The sequence below is a fragment of the Periplaneta americana genome, chromosome 8 (genome assembly GCF_040183065.1).
Source record: "Periplaneta americana isolate PAMFEO1 chromosome 8, P.americana_PAMFEO1_priV1, whole genome shotgun sequence".
Lineage (NCBI taxonomy): Eukaryota > Metazoa > Arthropoda > Insecta > Blattodea > Blattidae > Periplaneta > Periplaneta americana.
The window spans coordinates 118673568-118697607 of NC_091124.1; the positions used below are offsets into that span (position 1 = coordinate 118673568).

The 24040-nt window shown below is 34.1% G+C and overlaps 1 protein-coding gene across 4 annotated transcripts in view; it reads left to right on the forward strand.

The window, feature by feature from the left end:
- The window catches only part of LOC138704980 (cyclic nucleotide-gated cation channel-like), a 243035-nt gene that overhangs the window by 92905 nt on the left and 126090 nt on the right, over positions 1 to 24040 (forward strand). For 3 of the 4 annotated variants that reach the window (XM_069833485.1, XM_069833489.1, XM_069833487.1), the window contains exons 2-3: positions 2987 to 3139; positions 15857 to 16006. In XM_069833485.1, the coding sequence (XP_069689586.1) occupies positions 2987 to 3139; positions 15857 to 16006 (303 nt within the window). The remainder of the gene's footprint in view (positions 1 to 2986; positions 3140 to 15856; positions 16007 to 24040) is intronic. The other variant, XM_069833486.1, reaches the window with a different exon arrangement.

Genomic DNA, 24040 nt, shown 5'->3' on the forward strand with positions numbered 1-24040 from the left:
GAACAGCATTTACGGTTTAACATTCACACACACGGCAACATGTTTGTCACAGCTTACAGCAACATGAGACCAAACGAAACAAAAATGAATAAATAATACTTCAACATTATGAGAAAATGCAGACAAATTAGATGATTTCCAAAAATGTATGGGGACGGCTGTTTTTATTATCAAAAAGCGCACATGTCCAAATAAATTCTGAAGTATGGTAACCCTACTTTATGGTAATTTAGGGAAATTTACACTCACTCCTCCTATCTATCTACCTACCTATCTTAGCTATCTATCTGCCTATCTCTCTGTCTGTGCGTTTGCCTGCCTGCATTTCCGTCTTCCCCTTTTTCTGCCTATCCATTTTTCGTCGTTCATAACATTCTTTCTTTTCTTCTATTATCAGTCCTTTTCTTCACATGTTCATACTAAGAACCTTTTTATTTTAGTAATATAGCTTTTATATATGTTTGTTTGTTCTTTCATTACTAATCAATCCAAGCGATAGAATTCCTACACTTATTCTGTGACAGTCGTCTTAATTTTTCTTCTTCCTTAAATATTACTAAATTCAAAACATAACTTAATTAGGCATATTTTTAACGTGAACGTAATAAACGATTAACTCAGAAATATTATATGATGAAGGATGGATAGAATAGAGAAAAATTCTCTCCTCCACCGGGACTCGAACCCGGTCGGATTCCAGTTACGATGCCGGATCGAATCCCGTCAGTTTAAGTTCTATCTCTCAGTTTTCCCCTTTGGTGGCCTACCCTTTTTTTAAGTCAATACTGATTGTGTATATATATTCAGTCTCTCTTTTTTACTTAATTATGTTTATTATTATTTTTAAATTAATATTTGTATACCGATATGTTTTGTTTTTGTATGTGATTTGATCCTGGTTGAATGGAAGAGAAGGCCTGGCGGCCTTAACTCTGCCAGGGAAAATAAAACATTTATTATTAAAATAAAACTATTATTACCCAGGGATGTAGTGGAGGTGGAGCGGAGTGGAGCGACGCTCCGGCACTGTGTTCGAAGGTGGAGCGCAGCACCGGCACTGATTTGGAATTTTAAAATCTGTTTTGACATCACAATACTTTCCCAGCTAACGATATCTTAATTAATGTAAGAATATTTAGTGATTATATTTTCTGTGCTTCCTTTATAAAATCGGAACAAGTTCGGAAGTAGAGGGTCGCGAGACCACTAGGAGCGTAGACGGGGTGTGTGGTGAGAAATGGGGGAAGAATCAGTGACAGAACAACCACCATACTAAACTTTAGTGCGCCTGCGCGAAATGATCACATTTATATTTCACTTTTGTTTCGTATCCTTTTTCGTTAGTTTTCTCGTCTTTGTACGATACAAGAGATTGTCTATGGTGTTACTTACCGAAATGTGTTGTATTTGTTTCCCAGTTATTTTAAGAAGTAAATTTTAAACAGTTAATTTACTGCCTATAACGAGACTAAAAGACTGCTTGAAACTTTTGTTTTTATCTATTGCCCTTCAATAAATATGGAACAAAATAAACATAGACAAAAAAAAAACTTCTTTCTTTTCTCGTGTCATTGCTGTTACTAGTGGATTTACAAAAGCTTCCTCTCCTGATATTGTTGATATCTCAAATCTATCGCTTCTACTTGATGAACCTATTAATTCAAACAGAGATACTGTTATAAAAGATACAGATGGCTTCGAAGAATATTCAACGTCATAAGATTCAAAATAGTGAAAGCCAGTCGGCCTGCAAAGTGAGTGGCCGAATGTATGGAATGAAAAAATGTGTGGTCAACAAAAAAAGAAGCTTATCCGTGGATTGAGTGTAAGCAATGTAAGCTAGGCTGTAAAGTGTGTCATGAAGTAACTACATTAGGTGCATTAAAAAAAAAAGGCTGTATTTCTGTATCTAATGAATGGCGCTCATATTCAGTAAATTACTACGGATCGAACAGATCAGATCAACTTAAGTCACTACGAAAGAAAATAATTGAATCCAGTGCTCATAATGTAGCACAAAAAATATTGATATGTCTGAAAAGCAATCAATTGAAAATGTTGGCGAATAAACAAGTACAGCCCGCCGTAAAGCAACAAAAGTGAAATTTAGATCAGCTTATTACATTGCGCAGAATGACCACCCTTACAGTGACCATTTCAGTTTACTTGAGTTTCAGAAGCTAAGTGGAGTATAGATATTGATTGGTGTTGCCTTGCATTCTCCTTACAGTCTTACTTTATAGCATTTCTTTTTTTGTCTTTTGTTTTGTTTGTTTTTTTTTTTTTTGCATCCAAACCTTTCCCTTCCCCAAAAGTTAAAAAACATTAAGAGCTCCGGCACTGTAAAGTTTGGGACTACAACCCTGGGCCTACCCTCATGTACTGTGTTACATAATATGGGACATAGCACAATGTCCAACGCGCTACTGCACTCCAACCAGGAGAAAGTCTCAGGGGAATGAGACGCAGAGGGATAATGCTATAAATGAGTGTTGATGTCATAAGATCACACACGTGGGTACACGCATTTCCATTGGCTAACTCTCAAAGCACAAACGATAACACTGATACACACATACTTATACTCTTCTAGTTGCAAAATTAGATCACGGTTAATCTCCTGGTATTTTAATCTCTCCATACAGGAAATAGCATATGCAGAAGAGCGCATGTTCTTTAAACTGACGTTATAACGGTAATATTATCTATCTACTTCGCTCCAATAGATGACGCAATAGTAAGCACATTCCTTTCACGGTTAATCTCCTGGTTGGAGAACAGTATGTACAGAGGTACTCTCAATAGCCTTTTCAAAAATCTTACGTAGCATACTAATTTGGAAATATGTATTGAAATATGGCATTGTAAGAATGAAGACAAAAGTATTTTCAAAGAATTGTGGAATTAAAATAAATACAGTTTAGAATGTATGTAATTATTGTTAGCAATGCTGCATTGTCACCAAATATTTCGATGTCTGTTTCAGATAAACTGAAGGCGGAAATTGCTATCAACGTGCATTTGGATACGTTGAAAAGAGTAGAGATCTTCCAGAATACCGAAGCGGGTTTCCTTTGTGAGTTGGTGCTCAGGTTACGTCCAGTTCTCTTCTCACCTGGAGACTACATTTGTAGGAAAGGTATTCTCACCACTAGTACTAGCTACACTTGAAAACATATTATTTATCTATATAGCAAAATAATTGTTAGGAAACTTTGTCACTTCCTCGTTTTATGACTATCTTGCTTTATAAATTATTATCACTTTGTCTGATGTAACAGTAAATTGATGGGTTAATGATTGGGCTAGTCCATAATAGCACTTACAACAATTTTATTAAGTTCATCATAATCACAGGACCAAGGACATAACCATGTAACAATAATGAGAGTGTGGCGAGTGAATGTCTTTTCTAGAACAAAAGTAATATGTTATCTTTATTTAAACATTAAGGGAGCAAGTGAATAAGAACAATAACAGCAATAATACATGCTAATACCAGAGATTGTCAATAATATATTATTTTCAAATATTTGGCAATACAGCACAAGGAACAATGTTATGAAATATGTGTCGTTATTATCTAATAAAAGAAGTTCACTCCTGTGGAGTAACGGCTAGCGCGTCTGGCCGCGAAACCAGGTGGCCTGGGTTCCATTCCAGGTCGAGGCAAGTTACCTGGTTGAGGTTTTTCCGGGGTTTTCCCTCAACCCAATATGAGCAAATGCTGGGTAACTATCGGTGCTGGACCCCGGACTCATTTCACCAGCATTATCACCTTCATCTCATTCAGACGCTAAATAACTAAGATGTTGATAAAGCGTCGTAAAATAACCTACTTAAAAAGTAAAAGAATAATATAAACACATGCATATACAAAAACTCTCCTCATTTTTGTTTAAAAAATTGGAATATTAAACAGATATAAAGTCTGCGAAATACTACAATATATAGAAAATTAATGAATTAACAATGCAAGTTGAGTCAATTACATATTTTATTTCGAGTCTTTTTATTCCAATAGACCTGCACAGAGTGGAAGGTTACCACTGCAACAAAATGAAACTGGTATTAGATCATGAGGAGAGATTAGAAAATTATAAATGTAAGTTTCGTTTCTAATATTCACCGCTTTGGAGGAAATCGTTATGTTTCTATAACACATATCACGGCTATTACATAGCTCTAGCACAGGGATGTCGAACAGCGCTCTCAAACTGTGAAACGATTAATACTGCTTCCTACAGTAACTGAACTGAAACGACAGTCAGTAAGGTCAATCTGAGCTCGCTGTAGCAGTGTTCTGTACGCAGTATATTTATCAACTCTGGCGGCTGGTATGGATATGGAACGACGATTCAGTAGTGAGTAGATAGATAAATAGTTATTTATCAGGACGGAAAGGCACATTGCTTAATATGTAGAAAGGAACTTGGATACCTAAGCCATCATAATATTAAAAGGAATTTTAATTCAACATATGCAGAAGCTTAAAAACCAGAAAAGTTATCCGGTTCCACTCGTGAAAAGGCTGTAGAGGAATTAAAATCAAGATTGAATTCAGAAAACCTTCAATCATCATCGGGTGTTAGTAGAACAAGCTTGGTTCGTGCTAGCTACAAAATTTATGAAATTATTGCAACGGCTTCAACGCTATTTACTTACGGAGAATTTGTGAAAGACCGTCCCATAGCTGTTGCAAAAGAGATATGTCTGGAATACATGAATGATTTTAAATCTATGAGTTTGTCTCGTAATATTGTTGCAGAGCGCATATCAGAAATGGGAGATAACTTGGAGGGACAACTGATAGCAAGAATGAAAACTTTTACTTGTTGCTCACTAGCGTAAAGTTACAGTGGCGCAGCTCTATATTAATTAGTGTCGATTCAGATTTCAATGTTCATGGAGATCTTGTAGATGTAATTTCACTAAAGGATCGAACTCAAGCAGAAGATATTTTTGAATTTTTAACAAAAACTATTAACAAATTTCAAGTCACGCTGAAAGTAATTACTTTTATACATCAAAACAGTTTATGTTTCTGAACTTGAAGTCCACTGCTATAACACATACACACTAACTTGATATTTTAAACATGATATTAACAACATTATTATTACGATTTATTTCCGTCACTAACGAACAACATTCATGGAATGACTCAGTAGATAAAACACTATTATTATTATTATTATTATTATTATTATTATGATTATTATTACTATTATCATCATCATCATCATCATCATAAATATCATTCATCCTCATATAGGCCTTTGTTCATCAGTGTTCATCAAGTGCAAATCTAAAATGAGCTCCTAACCAATTAGTAAGATGTATAAAAGTTATCAAAGTACCAGCCGCCGCTGCTTTAGTAGTTTCACTTTTCTTTACTATCATTCGCCCGGTCTGTCTGCTATCTGTGTTCGACTGTTGCATGGTAAGGGAGGAGTGAAGGCTCTTCATTTCACAGCTCGAGAGCGCTGTTCGACATCCCTGCTAGAGCAGCTCGACCTTCACTGTGGCAGGGACGTAGTAGACGTAAACAAAAGTAACTCATAGTATTCTTCTCCCGCTCTCTGTAGGGTAGGAAGGGAATGAGGTAAAGCTCTCGTGCCTTAAGTGATCGCAATTTTAAACAGAAATACGGCTCTTGTGATATCAGAAATAAATTGTAATAATTTGTACTGACATGATTTGTATTTCATTAAATTAACACTGCAGGAAATAAATCATTAGATCACACGGTATTATTTACATGGAACTTTAGACTGAATAATGTTAAATTAACGTAAATGTCAACACAACAAGTGAAGGTCAGATTACGTCATTGCCCTATATCTTACATTCACGATTTTCGCAATCATTCAATTTCAATTCATGGCTAAACGCTTTGATTTGCAGAAAGAAAACTCAAGACACCAAATGTTCAGATTATTTTTACCTGTCTGCTTGTATAGCAATCAGCCATTTCCCTCGGGTCATTACCGCAATAGAGCGCTGCAAACCATTGGGCAGACTATATTTTTTCTTGCTTAACGGTGCTTCATTGCAGCAAAAGTGTAATAAAAGTTTTGTTATATTTAACATGTAGAATCACCTATTGAATTTTGGTGTATTGGCCCCTTCCATCCTATATACATGCTCCCTGATCGTACATTTGCATAATAATGTTCTTCTTAATTGTGGCCGGGAGGAAAAAGGTCTTAAGTAAAAATTTTATACTTTTCAGGAAAGCAATAGAAAGACTGAAATTGGTGTCAATTATAGATTTTTTTTAATTAAGAGGTTTTTCCTGGATATTATTTGTTTATATTTCTTCAAAAATAAATAATATTGTTCATTTAACAATTTTCTTGATTATTTCCAAAAATAGCCGCACTTAAGACCTTTAAGACTAGAAGCCAAACTGAGTAGAAGGGACTAAGTAAACATAAGACCTTTTTCATGTCAAAATAAATGAGAAATGTAAATTATCAGGAATTCAAAATGGGTCTTAACAATTGTAGGACTGTTTACCCTGGTGCTTAAAGTTTTCAAAGAAAAGGGCATCAGTATGTGATAAAATGGCTAAAATGCAAGTTAGACCTTTGTCATAGGGAAGCGTGGAAAGTGAACATGAGATGGTTTGTAAGGAATAAAGTATTAAATATTCTTAAGTTCTTTATTCTGTGTGTGCTCGATTCAAAAAGTACTTAAGACATTTGGTAACGCTCTATAAATCCAGTCAGGAGTCTTATTTGACTTTAACCGTTTTACCAGACTGTAGAGAATTGTTTCCGCTTTCATAATATATATAAAAAATCTCATTTTCACAAAAAAATTGACTTAAGACTTTTTTCCTCCCGGCCACAGCGCGAATTGGGCCTACTATTAGGTTGCTGCCTAAGTTCGTAGCGTTTTTGTTTGTCATCACAACATGGCTTGTTAGAAGATTGTTTATCGTTTGTCACTTGTTATTTGGAGTGTTGTCCTTGTAAATACGCCTGATTAAAGTTTTTGCTATTTGTGGGCTAAAGAAGATGGAGTGTCAAGTAAAAAAAAAAAAGAAAGTAAACGAACATTCCGACATAATCTTCTGTTTGAGTTTAATAGAGTAGCAAAGGCAACGGTGACCGCTCGAAACATTTGTGTCCTGTACGGGGAGAATGCTATTGGAGAAAGAAAATGGTTATTCCGTTTCACCATACACCACCTCGTACAAAAATTAGTGTCCATCCACAGAAGATGATGTTATCCGTCTGGTGGGATAAAGAAGACGTTGTGTACTACGAATTGCTTCCCAGGAATGTAACGATAATTGCTGACATGTATTGCCAATAATTCAGATGCATTGCGGCCGCAATTGAAGAAAAACTACCGGAAAGACTGCATCAAGTGCTACTGCAACACGATAATGCACGCCCGCACGTCGCTAACATGACGAAAGCAGCTATCCAGGAACTTGGTTGGGAGATTATTTCACATCTCTATATTCTCCCCATCTTGGTTCCTCAGATTTCCATCTTTTCTGTTCTCTGTCCAACAATCTTCAACGGAGCTCCTTTGAAAAGGAAGATACTTTTCAAACTTGACTTGATGGCTTCTTGAACTCCAAACCAGCAGATTTCTTCAGATGTGGAATCGAAAACCATCCCAGCGTTGGCAGAGAGTCAAGATAAAGTAGGAGAATATATTTATGATTAATTACTGTTATATATTCATCTCAAATAAAATATTTTGTTACAGAGAAAAAAATCCTACTAATTTTTGCATCAACATAATGTAGGCCTCATACCTAATTTCTGTGATAACTCGAAACTTTAAGTGAAAAATATTAATATCCCAATAATAAAATAAGAAAGTTACGAATTTTATAGATACATTACTAGCAGAAGGTCTAGACTCCTGTCTTTCAATGGCGCAGACATCGGTTTGAAACTCAGAATATATTTATTTATTTATTTACTTACGTTATTTATTTATTTATTTACTTTATTTATTTATTTACTTACGTTATTTATTTATTTATTTATTTACTTACTTATCCTTATTTTTTTATTTATTTATTTATTTACCTATCTATCTATCTATCTATCTATCTATCTATCTATCTATCTATCTATCTATCTATCTATCTATCTATCTATCTATCTATCTATCTATCTATCTATCTATCTATCTATCTACCTATCTACCTATCTACCTATCTACCTACCTACCTACCTACCTACCTACCTACCTACCTATCTATCTATCTATCTATCTATCTATCTATCTATCTATCTATCTATCTATCTATCTATCTATCTATTTATTTATTTATTTATTTATTTATTTATTTATTTATTTATTTATTTATTTATTTCATATTGGAGTGATTATTCTATTCTATCAATAGTTTCCAGACACACACCTTCATCTCAAACAGCCGAAATAACTAAAATGCTCTCTCAATTAATAACACTCAATAAAATAATTGTATTCCAATGGATACCATCCCATTGTGGAATGCTGGGAAACGAGAATGCGGATGCTTTAGCAAAGAAGGGCAGCACTGCTACTTACAGACCTGTTACTAAATCTACGTATTATTCTGTGAAAAGATTTATTAAATCTACATGCTTAGACTTCAAGAAACAAAATTTGATAACACAATCTCAAGGGAAAAAATGGAATTCTCTGTGTCATAGTCCACAGTTAATTCCCTATTTACCACGAAAATCGTCTGTAGCTGCATTTAGACTGGCAACAGCCCGTGACTGTTTGGCCAAGCACCTGCATAGAATTGGAATATACCAATCCCTTAACTGTCCATTGTGCAACTCAAACCAAGAAATGGATTCGGAACATCTCAAAATCTGTGCTTCAGTGGCTGACCATTATAATATCCTTGAAAAATATTGGAGTGCAAGAGGTCAAATGACTTTATTGTCAAACGCCTGACATTAGGAAACAACAACAACAACAACATTTATTTATTTATTTACTTATTTATTATTTATTTATTTATTTTGAAAAAAAAAAGTTCTTTAGAGACTATTATCTGAATACTCCCATATCTTTTGCTAACATTCTATCATTTCGTTACATGTCATGACCACCGATACAGGAAGACAGAGGAAAATACATTTTATTCGTTTCATGTAAAAGGGGGCAGTGGAGACCTTAAAATTTGAAGTCAAAGCCTTCCTCGAGCAAACCACTATGCTAGACATGTGATAAGCATTCTGACGGAAATTGATCCAACAGATGGTGCTGTTGGAGGTTTCTCGACTAAACAACAGACCTTCAGTTCATGGTGTGTCATTTGAAATTTGTCAATTTTTTGCACTATTTACTAGACAATAAATGGATTATTGACACGTTGTAATCACTTCTCCTCCGAATAGTCTAAGTAAACATTAAGAAATTAATGACAATCACAATTTTATTACCACACTAGCCGTACCCGTGCGCTCCGCTGCACCTGTTAGAAATAAATATAAACTAATTACATAATTAAAATAGGACATTTGATCCAGGGAACATTCGTGTTTGTTAGAAGGATAAATCGTTTAATATGCTACTTAATTGAAATTGTATTTAAATAATTAAAATGAGATCATTTTGGTCCAGGAGCACTCATTTGGTGCAATGACAATTCCTTTAACATGTTTCTTATTTGTTATTACACGCAACTATAGTTTAATGAAGATTGACATTTCATTTAGTTTTAATGTGTAAACTTTATATTACTTGCTATATGGTTCCATTGAATTATGGTAATAACTTAATTTTAACCCTTGTTTTCTACGTCTTCAGTAAATGGTTCTGAAACCTTCAAATAACTTAAATAGTGATACAGCATAAACAGTGATATGTAATTATATTTCTTTCTATCGAAAATGTAAGAATTCACGATCTCATATGTACCATTGCCATGGAATGAATAAATGTGTTTTTCTTCTTACTCAAAAATTTTATATTTTGCACATGGTAATTACTGCAGGAACAACAACGCTACAATCTGAGGCGGCGTTGAAAACGTATTGTATTGTTATTTTAAAAGTCTATCAGATCTACCAAATTTTGCATAGAATAAAACTTATCGGAAATCATTTTTAAAGAAACTTTTCTTATGTAACATTTTTCACAAAAAAGCAATAATAAGCGAGATATTTCGATTTAATTCAGGCCCCGTTAAATGAAGTATTTTGAATGCCATATAGCCTGAAATCTAAATTACAACGAACTTAATTTATATTTCAATTTTCATCGAAATTCGTTCAGCCATTATCACGTGAAAAGGTAACAAACATCAAGACAGACAGACATACAAACAAAAATGTCAAAAAAGCGATTTTCGGTCTCAGGATGAATGATTATACATGTTAACACCAATTATTTTTGGAAAAGCGAAAATTACCAGAAAATTTTCGGCTACATATTTATTATTATATTATATTCTATTATATTATATTATAATAGAATATAATATAATAATAAATATGTAGCCGAAAATTTTCTGGTAATTTTCGCTTTTCCAAAAATAATTGGTGTTAACATGTATAATCATTATATTATATTATATGGGAGGATAATATTAAAATGGATTTGAGGGAGGTGGGGTATGATGATAGAGACTGGATTAATCTTGCACAGGATAGGGACCGCTGGCGGGCTTATGTGAGGGCGGCAATGAACCTTCGGGTTCCTTAAAAGCCATTTGTAAGTAAGTATATTATATTATATTATATTATATTACATTACATAAAAAGTGTGTTGATAACGGATGTACTCCGATAAGAAAGTTTTTAATTTGTTGTGGGGGCTCTTGAATCTCAGAGGCAACAACTTTTACAACAACGCAACATAATCTGCTTGGCTCATTACCCAATTTTCTTCTTTTGTATTGCATTTATTGCATATATAGTCTGTTTTATGTATTTTAACACGATTCGATTGAGCATAGTTAAAATTTTAATTGTAAAATAATGGATTGCTAAGCTAACGTACTATTACTGCATACTAAATCAATACACTCTCGTTGTTCGTTAATTCTCTGAGATTAAAATGAGTGTGTACATAAATATTAATTTAAGAAATACAGAAAACGAATGTACAAAAAAGCCTATCAAATTTTCTGTGCATAGGAAGCTATTTTAATCTTACCCGTCCTCGATTTACTAAGACGTTACTGTAATAACATTATACCAATATGTCCATCTAGAGAAACTACACTTTCCAATGGTGAAATAATAATTAATTATACAAATCGGTTAATTTAGCTTCCGATATTACTTCATACAAACACAGAAACATTGTCTGTAGGCTAAGTTTAATAGCTTTCGATTGTTGCTGTCCAAGGCCTCTTTTTCGTTTGTTGTTGTCCAAGGCCCCTTATAGACGAAGTCATTTGTTATTTCATTGCACCGTCTCAGATGGCGTTATTTTAATTTTAAAACTCATTTATCTCATTAAATATCAGTCCTATCAAAATTTTGTAAAGAATAAAACTTATCGGAAATCATTTTTAAAGAAACCTTTGTTATGTAACATTTTTCACAAAAATCTATACTAATAATAAATCTGTAGCCGAAATTGTTCTGGTAATTTTCGATTTTCCATACATAATTGGTCCTAACATATATAATTAACCACCCTGAAACCGAAAATCGCATTTTTTAAATGTTTGTTTGTATGTCTGTCTGTATGTTTGTTACCTTTTCACGCGATAATGGCTTAACCGATTTATATGAAAATTGGAATATAAATTAAGTTCGTTGTAACTTAGTTTTTAGGCTATATGGCATTCAAAATACTTTATTTAAAAGGGGGGTTATAAGGGGGCCTGAATTAAATAAATCGAAATATCTCGCTTATTATTGATTTTTGTGAAAAATGTTACATAACAAAGGTTTCTTTAAAAATGATTTCCTAAGGTTTATTCTTTACAAAATTTTGATAGGACTGATATTTAATGAGATAAATGAGTTTTAAAATTAAAATAATGCCATCTAAGACGTTGCAATGAAATAACAAATGACTTCGTTTATAAGGGGCCTTGGACAACAACAATCGAAAAAGGGGCCTTGGACAGCAACAATCGAAAGCTATTAAACTTAGCCTACAGACAATGTTTCTGTGTTTGTATGAAGTAATATCGGAAGCTAAATTAACCGATTTGTATAATTAATTATTATTTCACCATTGGAAAGTGTAGTTTCTCTAGATGGACATACTGCTATAATGTCATTTCAGTAACGTCTTAGTAAATCGAGGACAGGTAAGACTAAAATAGCTTCCTATGCACAGAAAATTTGATAGGCTTTTTTGTACATTCGTTTTCTGTATTTCTTAAAATAATATTTATGTACACACTCATTTTAATCTCAGAGAATTAACGAACAACGAGAGTGTATTGATTTAGTATGCAGTAATAGTACGTTAGCTTAAGAATCCATTATTTTACAATTAAAATTTTAACTATGCTCAATCGAATCGTGTTAAAATACATAAAACAGACTATATATGCAATAAATGCAATGCAAAAGAAAATTGGGTAATGAGCCAAGCAGATTATGTTGCGCTGTTGTGAAAGTTGTTGCTTCTGAGATTCAAGAGCCCCCACAACAAATTAAAAACTTTCTTATCGGAGTACATCCGTTATCAACACACTTTTTATATAATATAATATAATATAATATAATATAATATAATATAATATAATATAATATAATATAATATAATAATAAATATGTAGCCGAAAATTTTCTGGTAATTTTCGCTTTTCCAAAAATAATTGGTGTTAACATATATAATTATTCATCCTGAGACCGAAAATCGCTTTTTTGACATTTTTGTTTGTATGTCTGTCTGTCTTGATGTTTGTTACCTTTTCACGTGATAATGGCTGAACGAATTTCGATGAAAATTGAAATATAAATTAAGTTCGTTGTAATTTAGATTTTAGGCTATATGGCATTCAAAATACTTCATTTAACGGGGCCTGAATTAAATCGAAATATCTCGCTTATTATTGCTTTCTTGTGAAAAATGTTACATAAGAAAAGTTTCCTTAAAAATGATTTCCGATAAGTTTTATTCTATGCAAAATTTGGTAGATCTGGTAGACTTTTAAAATAACAACACAATACGTTTTCACCGCCGCCTCAGATTGTAGCGTTGTTGTTCCTGCAGTAATTCCCATGTGCAAAATATAAACTTTTTGAGTAGGAAGAAAAAACACATTTATTCATTCCATGGCAATGGTATATAGGAGATCTTGAATTCTTACATTTTCGATAGAAAGAAATATAATTACATATCACTGTTTATGCTGTATCACTATTTAAGTTATTTGAAGGTTTCAGAACCATAGTGGGCCAAGCGCCATTTACTGAAGACCTAGAAAACAAGGATTAAAATTAAGTTATTACCATAATTCAATGGAACCATATAGTAAGTAATATAAAGTTTACACATTAAAACTAAATGATATGTCAATCTTCATTAAACTATAGTTCCGTGTAATAACAAATAAGAAACATGTTAAAGGAATTGTCATTGCACCAAATGTGTGCTCTCTGGACCAAAATGATCGCAATTTAATTATTTAAATACAATTTCAATTAAGTAACATATTAAACGATTTATCCTTCTAACAAACATGAATGTTCCTTGGAACAAAGATCCTATTTTAATTATGTAATTACTTTATATTTATTTTAACAGGTGCAGCGGAGCGCACGGGTACGGCTAGTCAATAATAAGCGAGATATTTCGATTTATTTAATTCAGGCCCCCTTATAACCCCCCTTTTAAATAAAGTATTTTGAATGCCATATAGCCTAAAATCTAAGTTACAACGAACTTAATTTATATTCCAATTTTCATATAAATCGGTTCAGCCATTATCGCGTGAAAGGGTAACAAACATACAGAGAGACATATGAACAAAAATGTCAAAAATGCGATTTTCGGTTTCAGGGTGGTTAATTATATATGTTAGGACCAATTATTTTTTGTAAAATCGAAAATTACCAGAAAAATTTCGGCTACAGATTTATTATTAGTGTAGATTATCGTCTGTGAATATTCTTTGTAGTTTGCAAGGAACGGTCGGTAAATAATAATTGAGGCGGTAGCCGGAAAAAAGGGCCCATAAGCAAAAGTCATGTTCCTAGAAAACAAAGATTGAAAAATTTATTTTATATAATTGCGATTTGAATGCACTTTTACCAAAATAACAATTTGCATAATGTTACAATAATATTACAAATTTTTGTTAAATAATGCATTGCGACTTTAATAGTGTTATATATGTATATATATGTATATATATATATATATATATATATATATATATATATATATATATTATTGGAGTATTTTATAGGCCCTTTTTCAGAGAACAAGTTTATTTTAAATTTAAAACTCATGTTGAGGTTAAAGTTCAGATAACTTGAATAATATATGATAAGAAAAATTATATTACAATTTCAGTCAACAACTTATCATATTGGTACAAAAACAAGTTTTGTTACATGTATAGCCTTTGGATTGGTAATAATTACAAGAATATAAACGTAAGATATGTGTATGCTAAAAGTTAAAATTTAATGATGTCTTGATGGTAGTTGAAAACTGAAGTTCTATGGAATATTTTGTCACTCGGGTCGATGAGGTGATTAAGACATGATATTGAAGATGGAGGTGAGATATGCCTCACTTCTTGAATGCATGTTATCATTAAATTTTATAAGTTGTTTTAATGATTTGACATATGATAGTATTTCATATACTGTTTTATTCATTATGTATCCGTTTCATATTTTGTGTTTCACTTGTGTTAAACTTGTCTAATTTATTGCTTCCACCTGATGATGATTTCTTTTAAAATCGAAAATATTCGTGGATACTACCAAGAATTATAATGTGATCATTGTAACAAAACTTGTTTTTGTACCAATCTGATAAGTTGCTGATGAAATTATAATATAATTTTTCATATAAAAGTTTATTTTATCAAAATACTTTCAATATCATTATATTTTAGCATAAATTAAACATCAGCATTGAACAATGCACATTATAGAAGTTTAGAAGTTCATAATGTGCTGGGTTGAAAATTCAACTGTGAGATCGTAACAGGCCATTTGGCCTAATACTTGAAGGAGAAAAGAAGAAGAAGAAGAAGAAGAAGAAGAAGAAGAAGAAGAGCAGTTCATAATCATTATAGTAAAATTATATTTCTTACATATATGTCATAGTTACGCCATAAATTGTATCGAATACATAAAAATCAAGAATATCTGTTAGGTACCAGAATACAGATTATAGGTTATTTAGTACTGTATTAATCTAGAATGGATTCACACTCACTTCTAAGTTTAACTTCAGAGTGCAGTTTACACTTTAGTGCACATCCTGGGTGGACTCACACTCACTTTGAGGATCATCTTCACTGATGTTTGCTGAATTCCACAACTACCCAAGAGTGCATGGGTTCCTTCAATTAGCTACCCTGTCCTCTGTTTACAAAATATTGAAACGAAACTTCGTAAGCAAGTACATTTTAAAACGGAGAATCGAATTACACATTCTCCCGAAAAAAGGGCCTATAGACCTATGGGCTCATTTTCCGGCTACAGCCTCAATTACAATATTACAAATTTTATCATCTTATTGTCTCTGATTAGCCTCTGAAGTTTGGAAAGTATACTGGACGAAATATTATATTTCGAAGTGTTATCTTATTGTGTTTCTAATGTATATTTGTTTTACTTGTTTAGGCTAATAATAGCACTTTGGAAGTTAGGCCAGAGCTGTAAAGCTATCCTCATCTATTTTGTAAACATTGCGTTGGTAAAGGATTTTACTTTCTGTGTAGGCGAGGTGGGAAAGGAAATGTACATCGTAAACAGGGGCAGACTGCAGGTCGTGGCCGACAACGGCAGAACGGTGCTCGCCACTCTCAAGGCCGGCTCCTACTTCGGCGAAATCTCCATCCTCAACATGGGTACCGCAGGTAAAAACCTTGGTAAATATTGCTTTGCTGCTAGTTGTACATAGCTTGCATCGTTGTACTCTGCATGCGCATGCGTGACTGACCGAACGACAGAAAGTCCGCCCGCCCGCCCGCCCGACCTACTACCCGTCAAAGCGAACTTCCGACGCGGAAAATACGTGCAATAACAACGCTGTGACGTCATTGTATCGTAACATAAGAGACGCCTGTTCGACTGCAGCACCCTGACCTACAAACCAAGTCGGAAGTTCGCCTTGCCGAGTGATACAGACTGAGAATGTCGGTCATTTCGGCGCATTTTTAAATGTATACACATTTGAGGGGCTCACAACCAGAGTGGACCAAGTCCACCAGTGATCAGTTTGTGGATTAATAAAATTTCGGATGAAGAAAACTTAGATTTATTCATTGCCATAACAAACAAAGTCCATAACTCATTTGTTACTCCACAGAGGGCAGCATTTCCTATGGAAGGTGAACGTTGCTAAACATGAGCCTGGAACTTTAAGACTTAATTTCTCAAAATTATTCCAGAAGGTTTTGGTCCACTCTGGTAGTGAACCCCTCATTCATCAGTCGAATAGGCATGTAGGCCTAAGTAAATTTCGCATGACTCGATATAAATTGGGGGAAAATGTACAGTTTCGGAAAAAATGACCCACCTGCATTTTTTTTTAAGTTCCAGATTCAACTCATTGCGAATGCTCAATGCTTCAAGCAATGGTATACATGAGATCGCTTTGGCAGTTATTGAAACTCATTTTACGTCGATTGTTGTAACCCGAAAATATTTTAAAACATGCGATGAAAATTGATCTATTCTTAATAGTAGATGAAAATTTATAAATAGTGCAATAAATTAGAATGATGGTAAACGAAATTAACCAGCATAATTAATATTTAAAAACTCTTCCCTCAACAGCAACCGAACCCTGAACTTCGTAGTTTGCGAGCAAGCACACTAGCACAGAGCTTCGCAATTTTTACAATGAATTGTCATAATCGGGGTTGTCGTACTCTATCATGTTTGTTTAATAATGACTGTTAAGCATCAATTTATTCTTATTTTCAGATTAATTTCGTGCTTCTTGCTATTCCAATAATGCTGGGTTGAAAATCATTGTTAAATCGATGTGTTGTGAATCGTGCTCCCTAAGGAGCTTCAAGAGTCGGGTCATTTTTTTGTTTCTGGGACTGTACACTGAAGTAAAGTTACACTCCGTTTCTGAAATCTGTAGACTGTAAACTCCGTGTGTTGAATCTGTAAAGTTAGTCAGTGTATTTGGGTGGAGACGGAGACAAGCGAATGGGCGGAGCCTAGCATTGCGGGAGTGTATTGCGGGCTGCATCGGCTCGTGGCCGCTAAGGAGTAAGATGCACGGTGTTCAAATAGAAATGAGTTCAGATAAAAATGATCCCTTCTTTGTAGACGCTTACTCCATTCAAACAATCCTCCCAAAGCGGTCATTGGGCTGACCCCCTCCATTCACTACTTGCACAAAGAACTTGTTTCGTCTCCTATGCTCTACAGACTCTATAAACGGAGTATAGAGTATAGGAGACGAAAGAATTACTTTGTGCAAGTGATGAGTGGAGGGGATCAGTTCAATGACCCCTCTGGAAGAAAGCATCGCTTGAAGACGAGCGTCTAAAATGCCACGTTATCTATCTCATTCTGCCACGCACATCTTACCTCTTAGCGGCTACGAGCCGATGCAGCCCGCAACACACTCCCGCACTGTTAGGCTCCGTCCATTCGCTTCTCATCGGCTCCACCCAAATGCGTCGACTATTCTAAAGATTTCAGAAACGGAGTTTAGTACGCACAGACATTGTTTAGAACTTACGAGCGATTGGCTGAGGCATGGTGGAAGAAGAGGACATAGTGCTCTGTACCTTGCTACAGTCTGTGTATGCTGGCAGCTGACACATAGAAATACAATATGCTTTTATTTAGTAGTGTTTTATGTATGTAGGGCTATTTAAAATAAATATAACACCTGCAATTTCAAATGTTCAACATACATGATTAATTCACATTTACATCCACCTACACGTATTCTATTTATCTTAAAAATGGAACAGAAGTCATCCATCATCCTATATAATTTATTGAAGGGTACAACAATTTACTTGCGATAGTTACCAAAAGTAAAGTTCCTCCTGTTACCCAGACAACGTTCAAATTGCGAGAAAATTCTTTCGGCGTCGCACGAAATGTTGGGCGCTACTCAAAAGAGGAAACATCATTAAAATTTGTATCGTATCCATTTTTTCTTCAGAATTGGCCATAGTATTTCTTTTGGAAGAAATTTCAGAATAACCACAATTTTTGGGGGAACACTATATATTTTTTATTGTCCCCTATAACTTTTCTGCAAATTCCAACAATCTTGGCCATTATACCTCTGTTAGCGATATCTCTATATAAACTGATTTGGTCGGCCTGGGTAGCGTAGTCGGTATAGCGCGGGCCTTCTGCGCTCGAGGTTCTGGGTTCGATCCCAGCCCAGGTTGATGGCATTTAAGTGTGCTTAAATCGACAGTCTCATGTCAGTAGATTTACTGGCATGTAAAAGAACTCCTGAGGAACATAATTCTGGCACACAGGCGACGCTGATATAACCTCGGCAGTTGCGAGTGTCGTTAAATAGATCATAATTTTTTAAAACTTATTTGTAAATAATTAAAAAATGTGACCTCAAAACGTGTTCACTCCATTTTTATGAAAGGCCTGGGCTAGTTTTTTTTTTTATCCATCGGTATACCGACTGAACGAGTTTCAAGTGACATGCACAATAACACACACTTTTAGAATTTGCGTTCTTTTGGAAGAAAAGAAGCTTAAAATATAATGGAAGTCTAAAAAGGAACCATATATGTATAAATCATAAAAATGGCCAAATGGACTGAGTGAGTTTTGGGATCACACTCTTCAATTTTGTAAATTAATCAAATTGACTGTTAAGCTTTGTCCAGAGGCAGCCATGAATATCGGGGAAGCAAATACAATACTATGATGCGAACTCACAGAAACGTACTGAGAAGAACATTAAACATAATAAAATGGCTCCAGTATTTCAAAAACCTTGTGTAAGAGAAACTACGAAAAATAATTTGGTCATAGAGCAATACTGAGAAGTTATGTCAATATACCGATTCATCCAATCAGGTAGGCTACTATGCAGACTGACGAGTAGAACGTACTGATTGATAATCATCATTACTGTCTATAGTCTATGATTGTTTTCGTAACGTCTGCAGCATTGCCATTTGTAACCAGTGTGTCAGAATTATTGTATTCGAAGTGGGACGAAATGAAACTGCACCTGAAGGTACTCTGAGACGAAATGATTACAAGCGCACAGTGACTGCGTCTGACGTCTGACTGATCGACCTACAGATTAAGGATAGTCAGATAGTGAGTGAGTGAGTGAGTGAGTGAGTGAGTGAGTGAGTGAGTGAGTGAGTGAGTGAGTGAGTGAGTGACGCTACATATTTTGTTCTCCCCTGCACGAGTCAATGTCATATGTCCACACTTGCAAAGAGTGGATGTGACGTAACTAACCCATCACAGTTATTTAGGATTAAAGTCAATAATATTTTATTAAGTAGGAGTTTATCTTGCTATCCTGCAGACTAACGTTTAAGCCTTTACCAGGCATTTTCTGTAGTTTTATAAACGAATTAAACTTTTAATATATCAAGAAAATTGTGCTCTTAAAGTCACTGATAATTTTAAGATTCTTTTTTTACCTCTTGAGCCGAAATTTTTGGTGGGAAGTATTCTTCCCATTACCCATATGAGAACACTTATGAGCAAGCAATACAAAATTAATAAACCTAAAAATTTAACATTTGTTAGAATTTTCTGAATGAATTACATGGTTCAGAAATAAATTAATATTAACTAGAACCTCATAACTTTACTATAACAAAGTGTAATTTTACTTACCAGGATAATTATATGAAGGGCTGAAGTTTTATATATCTCACTTAAGCTTAACACAACACAATATAATCCTTTCATAATATAAATACTTAAAGAATCGCGTAAAAATAAGGTGTAACACCTTTTCTCACTTTCCATACACTAATACTAACCACACTCTGAGCTCACTTTTCTGTTCACAGTATCGATATTTTGTGATCTATACCGATCTATCTATTTTTCACCGAGTTCTAACAGTCGCTGCTAGATATTACACGCTAGATATTAGAAGTGGTAAGACGTTTTCCCGCGGACACAGTAAAATAATTAATTTGGTGACCTGGTAAAGGGTTAAAACCCAGCGATCCGTTTTTTTTTCTTTTGGCAGTGATAATTATGGTAGATTTTCTCAGGATATTTCCATTTCCCTTACAATAATTTCACTGTTCCTCCGTAAAAATAAATATCCTATCACGTGCGCAGTAGCGAAAGAAAAATATTGCACCGTAGGCCTACTATTTTCGCCAGAAGTCAAAGTCCTTTAGAGCCACGCGATTAATTGAGGTTCCTGGTGTGAGGCCGACTTCTGAATATTCGACATGGCATCATGCGAAACTATAAGTCTTCTTTTGTGGACGAAATATAGAACCGGTTATTTGTTTTTTGAGTATTATTCTTTTAACTTGAATTTATTTCTTACGGACATTGCGCCGTACAACAAAACTTAAGCTTAAATACAGTCAGTTGTCAGAGAGAAATTAAAGATCAGTTTAATGAAATGAATGGTCCCACCGACAGTATTAGTTACGCAACATTCAGGTTCCTTAGAGGATTTTATTTATTAAATTTATTCAATAATTAACTGCAATCGTCCATCAAGGTTCAGAAATGTAATTCATGACTTGCCGATAGAGGGGCACTGTTCATTACAAATGTTGAATATCCCGTTCCTCATAAAATATCTTCGTGATATTCATTTATATATATATATAGGCCTATATGTATATACTAGTATTTCCTCACATTTCATTTAATATGTATATAGATGTATTTAATTGCATAATACATTCAAGCATGTACTACATTACGTTTATTAATAGGTATCGATAAATACACCAATTATATATATATATATATATATATATATATATATATATATATATATATATATATATATATATATACATATATATGGCATTCAGGGGGAAATCAACTGTTAGATCAAAAATGATTTTGGATGTTAAATTAATAGATATATACATATATATATATAAACTAGAAGGCATACAAACAACTTTTTTTTCAGAATATATGTAGTATAATCAGAAGAACACTGAGAAACAAAACTAGAATTAACACACATTTAAAGTTTTATAAAACAATGGCAATACCGAGACTTTTATATAAGAGTGCTAAAGTTGGGTTTTAAATAAGAGAGAAAAAAGAAGATTGGATGCATATATATATATATTGGTCTCTGATCGGGTCAAAAACTCTAATAGAACTGATATTTAACCCTTGCGGTGAATTTTAGTGAAGTCTAGAGGACCTAATTAGTCAAATCCATTCTCCTTACCTCAACACTGGGCCCCCTGGAATATTTTAAGATGCGAAAGAGAGAGTGATGTGCGGAAAGCAACGGGAAGCCACCGCATTTATCTTTCCCAAGAAAAGCTGCAAAAATATGGATTATATTATGCGAAGACTAAAATGAAGGCAGAAAATAGAAAAGATCGGAGAAATCTGGGTTTGCTGTGAAAGACTTGCTTTTGGGTAGAATACTGTGAATGAATGAATTCGAACAATTTCATTTCAAAACTAACCAGTTTAAATAGGTCCTAAATATTTATTTCAGTTGAATTTAATTTAAACAAAAAACACATCTATTTAGATACTGAGAGGGATATTTAAAACCAGTGTTAATTTCATTTTAGATTTCAGTTCCTTACTCCCTCACCCCCTTTAAAATTTCAAATGGCACTCCTATATTGAGATACTTAAATTTGAAAGTGTATTCAATTGTTTATGCATCTCATTCATTACTTCTCATATCTCTTGTTTTCTATCGTAGTCCTGCAACCTGAATTTCAAATTTAAGTATCATAATATAGAGGTGTCTTTTGAATTTCAAGGGGATAGGGTTAAAGGGTGAAACATAAAATGCAATTAAAACTGGTTTTATACTGCTCCCTCAAAATCTGAATTGGTACTGTATATTCTTTTGTTTCAATTAAATTTAATTAAAATAAATAGTTATTTAGATTTAGAAGTTTTAACATGACAGTCCGGTATGTATGTTCATAGTGAACCATAAGTAATGTTTAATTTCAGGGGGTTATTCTTTGAGATATTTCAAACACAAAAGTTTCATACAATTTTGTTCGTTTTTGCTTCCTTTTCGGAATAAAAATTGTTTTTATGAAACATTTCACAGCGTGTTTTGGAAGGCAATTAATTTAACTCCCAATTCATTCATTCATAGTGTTCTGCCCAAGGGCAGGTCTTTCACTGCAAACCCAGAATTCTTCAATATTTCCTTTTTCTGCCTTCCTCTTTGTCTCCTCATATGATCCATATATCTTAATATCGTCTATCATCTGATATCTTCTTCTGAGCCGAACTATTCTCCCGTTCACCATTCCTTTCAGTGCATCTTTCAGTAGGCAGTTTCTTCTCAGCCACTGACCCAACCAATTCCTTTTCCTCTTCCTGATCAGTTTCAGCATCATTCTTCCTTCACCCACTCTTTCCAATACAACTCCATTTCTTATTCTGTCTGTCCACTTCACACGCTCCATTCTCCTTATGCATATTTCAAATGCTTCTATTCGCTTCTCTTCACTTCGTCGTAATCTACATGTTTCTGCCCCATACAATGCCACATTCCACACAAAGCACTTCACTACTCTCTTCCTTAGTTCTTATTCCAGAGGTCCGCAGACGATACTCTTTTTTCTATTAAAAGCTTCCTTAGCCATTGCTATCCTCCTTTTGACTTCCTGGCAGCAGCTCATGTTACTGCTTATAATAGGCCTACACTAGGGGCGGTCGGTCCTTATGTTCTCATGTGCTACAGCACATAATAAATATAAGAGAGAAAAAGATTTTTTATTTAAAAAACTCAAAAATATTAATTTTAATTGAAATAGTTACCATATGTTTCCGTTCTCCATTGTTAATGCATTTGAATCTTCCGCCTTGTCACGTTTCATCATTCACCCTCCCCTGTAGTGCGAGGTGTGATAAGCACAAGAAAAGGAGGAATGTGCGTGCTCCAGTTACCCTTTTCACTTCCCCGCAAGCACAGAAAACCTGATGAAACTGTTCTCCCTTTTGTGCTCACTGAAGAGTAGCCAGACAGAATAGCCAACTTATGTATTTAGTACCTAAAACTTCAGTTATTAAAAAATTTAATTACAAACATTTCTTTTTTCTATTAGAAATTTGGTTTTTAGTCGTTGTTTTCAATTCTTCTAGTTAATAAAATTAGACATACATGTTTACCTTTGTAAATATATGCATTTTAGCTGTATTCAATGGCGGATTGTCTACGGTTTGAATAAGAGGGTTGGGGATACTAACACGTGGTCGGCACCGGGAAGGCTGCACGCAGTCGTGTTTTTCAAATCCGTGTCTGTAGTGAGTGGTTGTTTGCATGGTGTATTATTTTGTGTTGTTAAGTTTTGTATTCTTAGTTCTCCGAGGTAAGTGCCTGTGTTGGATCATTGACATGAATTCAGTTGATAATATGTTAAAAACATTATTTTTTTCTAAATCTCTAGAAGGTAAAATACAAATTAAACAGTTAGGTAGACCGGTCCCCGAATTAAACCTAACACAAAAAGCGAAAGGAGCTGGAAGTCGGGAATACACAAGACAGTTCAATAGGAAACTTTAAGATGCATGTAATTGGATTTGTGGTTGTAACATTAGAAATTCACTCTTCTGCTTTCCTTGTCTTCTTTTTGGAAACAGTGATGCATTTAGCAAGACAAGTGTCAATCAATTATTTAATTAAAGTCCATGGTGCAAATAAGAAACATATCAACTATGTGTTAGATCTCTCCTTGCTTGGCACAGTTAATATTGCCACAACATTAAGCAGAGCCTACCAG